At 34.6% G+C, this 10,102-nt stretch overlaps 1 protein-coding gene across 1 annotated transcript; it reads left to right on the top strand.

The window, feature by feature from the left end:
- The first annotated feature begins 40 nt into the window (after positions 1–40).
- Positions 41–10,002, top strand: LOC135683338 (glycosyltransferase 1 domain-containing protein 1). Its single transcript, XM_065198570.2, has 13 exons — positions 41–292; positions 757–905; positions 1,261–1,366; positions 1,688–1,739; positions 2,059–2,095; positions 2,358–2,414; positions 2,773–2,804; positions 3,231–3,300; positions 4,073–4,122; positions 4,717–4,760; positions 6,622–6,742; positions 7,448–7,546; positions 8,515–10,002. Exons 1-13 carry the CDS (start codon positions 225–227, stop codon positions 8,674–8,676), a joined length of 1,047 nt encoding a protein of 348 aa, XP_065054642.2. The 5' UTR covers positions 41–224; the 3' UTR covers positions 8,677–10,002.
- The last annotated feature ends 100 nt before the right edge of the window (positions 10,003–10,102 follow it).

Here is a 10,102-nt window from a genome sequence, read left to right as displayed (position 1 = left end):
AAAAGGAGGTCAGTTAAGCATGGTAACATTCCCACGTAAACACAAAAATGAAAAATGTCGCTTCGTTTGATACCAGTTGAGCTAGCTACGCAAAAATGGGCTTAAATGCTTCGTAATTGCACAATCTCGCAGGTTGTGAATGTTGTAATGAGAAAAAACTACGGCGGATTTTTTTGGTCTGGTTTAGTCATTTACACGTAACCTCCGCAGCGAGATTAGATGAGATGAAAGTTCTTATTCTGGCGCGATTGACAGCTGCAAGTGGCAACAATTCAACTGCTTGTAGGATAAGGTACATTTCTTTAGTATTTTTAAAGTAATTTTTAAATTAATGTGCAGTCATCGAAAACAGGAAAATAGGAACAATTGAAGAATGCTCAGCCTTTAATTGTTTCCAAATGTATTGTGCCATCACTGTCATGATATAGTGCATTGCACACTACTAGCTCACAATTACAAACAGGTTAAAGGATCCTTACTTGCATCTCATCGAAGTTTTGCAATTTATTGGCAAACATTTGGATGTCCCGCTTGTTGTTTATTGTGATCCCTGGCAGCTCGTACCTCATGCCTCAATGTTTGCAGCTATGCTCAGAAGAAAGCATTTTTCTAAGCTGGAGCATGGGAAATATCAGAACCTCCCACTCATTGCATCCTTCAACAATATGAATGCCGTCTTGACAGCCATGGATAGTCGTTTCATTCATCAATTTAACGTTAACTATAATATTAACAATTTTTTCTATCTTTTTACAGAGAACATTTGTTGTCTGGAGGATTTGAAGTATCAGCTGTGTGTGTTTCTTATTTTCAAAAATACCATGAATTGGCTGCTTATGTTTCTTCTAATGCCATAGATTTCATTATTGGAATCCATGCATTTAGAGCAGGGAAACTTCTTTGCGGTAATCCTTTCAGTTTACAATCAATTGCTAGTCAGAAAATGTTGATTTATTTGTATAGGTACTGTATATGTTGCTACCTAGCAACAAAATCTAGTTGACTATAATGAAGTGTTACCCATACCTCAATTAATTTACAACATTTTATTAACTGATTATAACTTCCTATCATATCAGATCTTGTAGTTTTCTATGCTGCTTCCTATTTATTATTCTTTGTGAAATCTAATTACAAACTGAATTCACAGCTTTTTGCAAAGGGAATGCAGCTGGAATCATGCTACTTGCTTTTATTTGAGGTTTATTTTATTCAATAATGCTCTTATTCGAGGCTGATAGATCATTTTATTTATTTTAGATTGCAAAGTACCTTATGCCATCATATTTGGAGGGACAGACTTGAATGAGCATCATAAAGATAAAGAAAAATTGCTTTTCATGAGCAAAGCTGTATCAAAAGCAAGGTTGGTAAGATAAGCAAATTTTGATAAAAAGTAGTCACTGTCACAGCAATTCATAAATATTTTCTTGCACACTCTCCATTGATTTAAGAACGATAATTCCATTTTCAGATTAGTAGCAAGATGATGATAAGGGTCGTTCTTGTTTTCTTATGTATGCTGTTTTTGCTGCCTTAGCAATTTAAGTTACTGTAATCCAAAGTTTCAAGAAATCGTCCCATACATTTTTAGGTCTATAGGTTCTTGTATAAGAGTCATATGGTCTAAGTTTTCATGATCTTGATGTCAAAGCAGCATCTAAATTTTTGTTAAAATTACCTGCAGGAAATGTGTTGCATTTAATAATGCTATGAAGCAGAAGGCAATTTCTTTTTGGGTATGTATTGAAACTGCCTTTCCTCTCAGTTATCAAATTTAGATTTTCTTTTAGCTAGCAGTGGTGATTATTTTTTGTTATTTGTTATACTTCTTGTCAATGTACATTAACCTTAGAACAATAAAATGATAAAGATGGATTTACTATCATTTTTTTCATGTCTGTTGTCAAATGCCACCAAATTTGTTATTGGCAAAAGGCAGAAAAAAATTCAATAAATATTATCCACAAGCTCTCTAAAGAATCAAAAATCTAAAACAACAGACATATTTCTTTATTTTTTTAATAAAAATTAGTCATATGTTATAAATGTCTCTAGGAGGAAGCCAAAGACAAAGTAATTGTTCAACCACAAGGTGCAAAATACTACTTTTACTTGTATTTTGTGGTAGCATTTTTTTGAAATTTTCATCAAAGGTGAAAAGTCTTTGGCATTGCATTATTGATGCAATGCCAGTTTCTCTCACAAATGACAAAACTTCTTTTTTGTAATATTAAGACTTACTTATGAACAGTGACTTATTCTGTTGTATTAAGACTTACCTATACTTACTAATAAAGTCATCAAAAATCATCAAAATATTTGCTAATTTTTTGTGCCCATATACCTTCTTGCAGCTGTGGAAGTTTATGTTTCAGACCAGTCTTACCACATTGGTGCAAATCTTTCAGACTGTAAGTCAAGGAAAATATTTTGTTCATCTTTTTTTTTATTTTTTTTCATGGCACTTGCAAATTGTAATGAATTTTAAAAGAACCATCAGTGACAAAATCATGTAATTATCAATGATTGTTATTTCTGTTCCTGAAAAGAAAGGGGTACATAATCCCTTTGCCTTCCAGATGCTACCTCTATGTCACATGTTTCTATTCTTAATAAAAAACAAGTACATTTTAGCATCCAAACATTGTAGCAAATTACTATCTAGTATTTTGTTTTTGGATTTGCGAGGGTTTCCATATTTTTTGTGTTAAAGGGATAGTGCAACTTTGATTCTTTACAGTTTGTAAGTTTCGTCATTATCTTTCTTAGGGGAAAAGGAAGTGATTCTTAACAACAATGCAGTGAGTCATTTTGAAAAGGAAGTTCAAATTTTGCATAATATTAATATATTTAATATAATAATATTATCCTGTTAATTTGAATATTACATGTGAGGTCATAATAAACTGATGCTAACAGGGTCTTGGTGGATATATTAATAAAAATCACTGTAAAAAAAAGGAAAATAGCCATTAGTGGAGTAGCATTTTCTTGACTAAATGACTACATTTATGCCAACAACAGATATGGAATGGAAGATAGAATTTTTCACATAAACTAGAGAAAATTGGTCATTCTTTTTCCAGACAATACTTTTAGAAATTTTCCTTAAAAACAATGAAGACATGGTGATGCTTTTGTTTTGTTTGTTTAAATTTAATCTTTCTCTCACTTTTTCTGGGCTATTTCTTTCATATTATATTTTGATTTTATGATAATTTTTGCAGATAATTTTTTTATTGGTTGCAAGTCTGAGACCCGTAAAAGATCCTTTTTACTTGGTGGAAACAATTGCTGGTAATTTTCTGAGCATATTTTTCCTCTAAATTCCAGGGGTGATTAAAGCATTCATTAAAAAAATCTGCCAGAAATGGAAATGCAGACAAAAGATACATATGTGTTATTCCAACAAAGAGTTATAATTTTTTGCTTATATTTATTAAGTCTGTAAGCTAAGATATTTTTGAAATACTGACAATTTTCTTCCAAATTTCAGGCTGCAGAGGGAGTTTCATTTGAAAATTTTGCGGGAACATCTACCCATTTTTCCTTATGACATTTCAAACTACTATCCCTGCTCTTGTTGTTTAAAGGACATATTTAAGGGGAATGATTCACTAAGTACAGTTGTTTATACTTCAGCTTGGTATGAACACTATAGAAATAATTGATAGTAAGGCTAACAAATTGTCAGTATTTTTGCAACCTACTTTTTAATGCTATCATACTTGCATGTCACAATATTTGCTCTCATTATAACCACGCCCATGGCCACACCTAATATGACCCTGGATATCAGTGATGAATTTGGAAATGGTTTATGAAGAGATAGGTTTGGATCTATGATGTTGTTGCCCTTTCTAAAGAACATCTCTGGTAAGATTCTGCATAGAGAGTTGCACAGAGAGTCCATGGGCTCCGATGCAGGTTTGAAAGTGGAAGGGCCAAAAGAAAATATAACAATCATAACAAAAGGATTTATAAAAAGCTCTAAAGTCTTGCAAAAAAGTGAGGGGGCATATTATTGTTCATGAGGCTCTCTCATGTTGTTCAATTTCATCCATTTTAGCATGGCATAAAGCTGATAATAGGATACATTTAGTTGTTGTTGGACCAGAGGTACGCCAAAATATTTGATTAGATAAAAACAATTACCTACGCTTTTCTTATTTACTCTTTTTCCGTGTTTTCACCCTTTTTTGTCCTTTTCTTCTCTTTGGTTTTCTTTTCTCCTTTCTTGTGCGTTATTTTTCTCTTCTTTTCCTTCTTTCATTCTCTTGTCTTCTTTCCCTTCCCTTCTTTCTTGTTCCATATTCTTTTCTTCTCTTCTCTACTCTGTCATGAGATTGGAATGTTATGTAAAAATGTAAAGAACTTGTCAATCGGCCTTAAAGATGTAATGCTTTATTTTTGTCATATTTTAATCTTTTCCATTGGTCTATGATATATCATTGTCATGAAATTTTTTTTATTGAGGATCATAGCAGTCCTGCTCTGCTTCCAAACAAAATTAAATATTTGGCTGAATTTCAGTCCAAAATATTTGGCTGATTCTCACTTGTGAAAAGTGATGCTTGAATAAAACTCATTGTTGTAGTTTTCTTTTTTGTATTGTTAATCGAATCCTTATAAAAACCATTTTATTAACATTTTTCAATGAAGTTTTGCAATTAATGTACATCATTTCTACTTAAGTATTAACATTTCTTTCAGATTGACATCAGATACTCAAAAGAGTTCAAGGACTCAGTAACAAAGTAAGACTTTACGTCTCAATGAAATCATACCCACAAGAAAAATTATTGTATGTTTTAATTTATTTCTGTAAAAAGACGGTTTCTACTATATAAGAAAGTTTTTACTTTGTTATCACCCTTCTTTTCTTTTCGTCTTTTCGTTTCTTCTTTTCTTCTCTTATGGTCTTTCCTCTTCTTTCCTGTGTCTTGCCTTTCTTTTTTTTTCTTCTTTGATACTCTTGTCTGCATTTCTTTCTGAACTTTCTCATCCGTATTTTGCTCTTCTTTTCTACTCTTATCCACTCTTCCCTTCTATTCAGCTCTTCTCTACTCATTTATTCTTCTCAGCTCTTCTCTACTCATCTCTACTCTCCTCTACTCTTCTCTATACTTTTTTATTCTTTTATACTCTTCCTTTTTTATACTCTTCTTTTCTTTTCTACTCTTCTCTTCTCGTCTCTACTCTTCTCGTCTCTACTCTTCTCTTCTCGTCTCTACTCTTCTCTTCTCGTCTCTACTCTTCCCTTCCCGTCTCTACTCTTCTCTATACTCTATTACTCTTTTCTATTCTTCCCTACTCTTCTCTACTCTTTTCTACTCTTCTATACTATTCATTAGTCCTCTTTGCTCTTCTCTACTCATCTCTGCTCATCTCTGCTTGTCTCTACTCTTCTATATACTCTTCTATACACTCTTTTATTCTTATCTATTACTCTTCCCTACCCTTCTCCACTCTTCTCTACTTTTTTCCACTCTTCCCTACCCTTTTCCACTCTTCCCTACCCTTTTCCATTCTTCCCTACTCTTCTCTACTCTTCTCTACTCTTTTTCACTCTTTCCTACTCTTCTCTACTCTTCTCTACTCTTTTTCACTCTTTCCTACCCTTCTCTACTCTTCTCTACTCTTCTCTACTCTTCTCTTCTCTTCTCTACTCTTCTCTACTCTTCTCTACTCTTCTCTACTCTTCTCTACTCTTCTCTACTCTTCTCTACTCTTCTCTACTCTTTTCTACTCTTCTCTACTCTTTTCTATTCTTTTCTACTCCTCTCTACTCTTTTCTACTCTTTTGTACTCTTCTCTTCTTTTTTCTACTCTTTCCTACTCTTCTCTACTCTTTTCCACTCCTCCCTACTCTTCTCTACTCTTTTCTACTCCTCTCTACTCTTTTCTACTCTTCTCTACTCTTCTCTACTCTTCTCTACTCTTCTATACTCTTTTCTACTCTTTTCCACTCCTCCCTACTCTTCTCTACTCTTCTCTACTCTTCTCTACTCTTCTCTACTCTTCTCTACCCTTCTCTACTCTTCTCTACTCTTTTCTACTCTTCTCTACTTTTCTCCACTCTTCTCTACTCTTCTCTACTCTTCTCTACTCTTCTCTACTCTTCTCTACTCTTCTCTACTCTTCTATACTCTTTTCTACTCTTTTGTACTCTTCTCTACTTTTTTATACTCTTTCCTACTCTTCTCTACTCTTTTCCACTCCTCCCTACTCTTCTCTACTCTTTTCTACTCCTCTCTACTCTTTTCTACTCTTCTCTACTCTTCTCTACTCTTCTCTACTCTTCTATACTCTTTTCTACTCTTTTCCACTCCTCCCTACTCTTCTCTACTCTTCTCTACCCTTCTCTACTCTTCTCTACTCTTTTCTACTCTTCTCTACTTTTCTCCACTCTTCTCTACTCTTCTCTACTCTTCTCTACTTTTCTCCATTCTTCTCTACTCTTGTCTACTCTTTAACTCTTTTCTACTTTTCCCAACTCTTCTCCACTATTTCTTGTTGATCCCTACTCGAGGTATTTTTGTCAATTCTCGCGTTTGCTATTAACGCTTCCTGTTAACTTCACAAAAGATGTAAATTAGTGTATTACATATGTTTCAGCACTCCTGGCATTATTTGTATTGATAGACAGTCACCTGCAAATCTTCAAAGTTTGATAACGAGAGCATTTGCGCTAGTGAACACATCCAAAAGTGAAGGCATGGCTGGTGCCATCCTTGAGGTACATGTCTTCACACCCTTCTCTTATCATTTCTGTGGCTCATTCGATGCAGTGCAGGCACACCCATAATACAGCCCAGGCACACTAAATTTCCAAAACTGTAAACATTTTAAATCCTGAATTCATGCAAAATTTTTTTTGAGCTAAGAACCTCGGATCGACCCTCACGTCGTCCACAAGACCTGCAGCACTACAGGCTCAACCAAACAACTTTCGGTTCAAACAGCCTCAGGTCTCTCGGACAACAAATTTGGAATGGCTTACCACAGGACCTGATCCAATTCAAAAGATTAATTAAAAACTGGGACGGGGCTACCTGTACATGCAACGTATAAAATATTGAATGATTTTATTGTAAATTTGTATTTAAAAATTATCAAAAATTGTTAATTTGTATATTTTGTAAATAATCGAATTAGACAAGTTACTGTGCTGTAGCTTAAAATCATATCTGATTTAAGATAAGATCGCAAACAAACCCATTGCCTTGTTACTAAGGCTCTAAGCAAATGAAACTCCAATTACAGCTCTTCTAAATATAATATTTGTTTAGCAACACTCGAAACGATCCCCTCTAAAATAATCCTTGCTATGCACTTATCACACACAGGATGCATTTTTTTGAAAACCAGATAAATCTGCAATAGTATTGTATGAAATTGAGGAATAAATCTGTCATCTTTTTGCTGATTTTCTGTCACACAGGCAATGAGCTTGAGGGTACTTGTGCTTGCAAGATGGAATGATGGAAATGCTTCAGTCATAATGCACAGAAAGACAGGACTGTTATTCACAACACCTGAGGTATTTCATGAAAAAGCTTGCTCTTCAATGTTACTTTGCTCAAAGTGTTTGTCACAGTGTTACCTATCAATTAGTCATGGATAATTTGCAAAAAATGTTTCATTCACAAAAAAAAGACAAATTACATAGGAGAGAAAATTTCTAAACTACTTACTGGAAGCTTTCAGAGGTCTGAATTCTTTTTAATGTTGCAATGTCGCCGTCACATTATCGAGATTATCACGTCCATCTGTATCATAAGCATGGCAGAGTGGCAAAAATGTTCCGTAACCTATACCAGCATTTACTGGGAATCAAGGATTCAAGGATACGCTCTTCGTCTAACACTCTTCAAGGAATATAACCTCAGAATATTGATTAAAACTTTAAGCTAGCTGCTAGAATATATATACACAGTTTTGGATCGAAATCGGCTAGTCAGAAATGCAAGAACATTCCCAATGAGTGCCGCTTGCCTATTGAAAACATTACTAATGGATAAAAAGGAACTCATTCTGTCTACAGAACAACAGCTTTTCATTTTCATGTACACGGATTCTAAACTTGAAATGAATTTAAACTGTACTTTTAAGATTTATTTATGGTTCAAGTAAGGTACTGCTGTATGGTAAACACATTACCTTTTATACCTTCAAAATGGTCGTGGAAATCTACCTGAACATATCGAAACCTATTTCATGTCGAAACCTATTTCAGAGTTTCCGTTCTTGCGAGACTAACGGTTATTAATAGGCAAAAAGGTATCGATGGTTTGGACACGCCATGACCCTCGAAGTTTGTATATCGCCAAAAACCTTCTACATTCGATTTATCTCCAAGCATCGCCAAAAACCTAGTGCATTTAATTTATATCTATAGAAACTAAAATAAAAAAACTGTTTGCTTTGTAATTAACTCGTGACATCCTTCTTATTTTGATAAATTTTCAGCTTTGGACGCTTTTAACACGATATTTTGCTTTCCAACAGGAGTTTAGGAGTCTCGCTGAAGAAGCGTTATCTGATGAAAGCCTCAGAAGCGAGCTGATTGACAATGCTAAGAAATACATTTGTGATCAGCACTCTTTTGAAAAAGAGCGTGCTGTTTACTGTGAGTTAGTACAGTCTTTAGCTGAAAATGAAGCGAAGTAAATAGAATCAGGCCCGTAGCTGGGGTTTTTAGGGAGAAGTGGTCCTCTTACTTTCGTGGAGAGTGTCAATGCCTGTTAACACTGACTGAGGGTCTTAGAAACCTTAGAGCCCTTAAATACTTGGTCTTAGAGTCTAAATGATAATGGGGGGTGGGGGGGGGGGGGTTATCTTGCACACCCTTTGCTTCTTCTCTGGCTACGGGCATGACTGGTAAATAGTTTTAAAGTTCTATTGAAAAAATCAGAGCTATTTTTTATGCGGCGAAATCAGCGGCAAAGCCAGGGCTTAAAATTACGAAATTTTACAATTTGTAAAAGTTGGTATTGATTTGATATCGATAATTACCTTTCGATGTGGTTTTGCGATTGTATTTGTTTAAATGCCATATTTTATAAATATTGTATTTTGCGAAAATAACTCTGCTAGGGATAGTACCTAAGTAGCATTTTTTCTTTGTAGCATTTAAATTAAGAATCAAGACTCTTACGATCAAACCCTTTTGCTGTCCATATATTGAAGGGAACTGTATAGTTTTCAACTCCCAAGAATCTTAACTGTCTTGTATTATACTCAAATTGATGGAATCAGCTTGTTATTTATCCAACTCTATTTATTTCTAGAAACAAAGTTTATAGATCTTGTGTGTAACATTATATTTGAAAAATATATATTGGCAAGGTTCCATTCAATCAGTTGCAAGTACATCTCTCTCCTACAGTACCTCAGTACCTTTTTGTGTACTCACTGGGGGTGGTGGGGGGGGGGGGTAAAATTGTCCTTCCATTCTGGGTGACATTGTTCTGGTATCTCAATAGAATACTGTCCCCTTTTTGCAACATAAAAGATTTGACCTCCCCCTCCCCCAACTAGCTCAAGCATCGTAACAAGCTTTATAAGGCGATTGCTAGGCCCTTAATGCAAGGGGGTAGTGCTATCGATAAAATAGCAAGAATTTGAATTAGAATAGCAAGAACAGGTCACTTTTCTCCATTGGCTAGGAACATCTAAACCCTTGTCTCGAAGTTCCGCTTTCTTTCAATGATCAGAAGGCACAGTCCTGAATGTTTTGCTGACCCTATTCCATTAACATTGTCTTCCTCAATATTATATTAGTAAAGCTCTTAGTTTCTCGTTCATAGACTTAGAAACCGGAAACACGTCTATGCTCTTATAATCAATAATATTAACAGAGATACACTACATTAAATAGTCTTGTTAGTGCCACAGAATTGTGTAAGTGCGAACACAGTTGCTGGTTGGTTTATTTAAAGCTTTTAATGACTTATAAATTTAGTAGAGTGAATGTTTGAGAAAAGATAAATCATGTTGTGTTGTCATTATTGTCTTGCCTTGCTTTTGCGGCTCCATTCGCCTCAAAGCGTTCATCTGCTAAATGTCGCTAGTAGTTTATGTTAGATTTGTGATT

This window comes from Rhopilema esculentum, chromosome 7 (genome assembly GCF_057945365.1).
Source record: "Rhopilema esculentum isolate cy_ngs chromosome 7, ASM5794536v1, whole genome shotgun sequence".
NCBI lineage: Eukaryota > Metazoa > Cnidaria > Scyphozoa > Rhizostomeae > Rhizostomatidae > Rhopilema > Rhopilema esculentum.
The sequence above is the reverse complement of the archived record's forward strand: the minus strand, read 5'-3'. Positions and strand labels throughout refer to the sequence as shown.

Excerpts from the sequence above, each read along its gene's own strand:
- LOC135683338 (XM_065198570.2), top strand. The coding sequence starts at position 225 with ATGAAAGTTCTTATTCTGGCGCGATTGACAGCTGCAAGTGGCAACAAT. Across the intron at positions 1,367-1,687 it reads AAAGCTGTATCAAAAGCAAG|GAAATGTGTTGCATTTAATA; the intron begins GTTGGTAAGATA and ends AATTACCTGCAG. Across the intron at positions 3,301-4,072 it reads CTTGGTGGAAACAATTGCTG|CATGGCATAAAGCTGATAAT; the intron begins GTAATTTTCTGA and ends CATCCATTTTAG.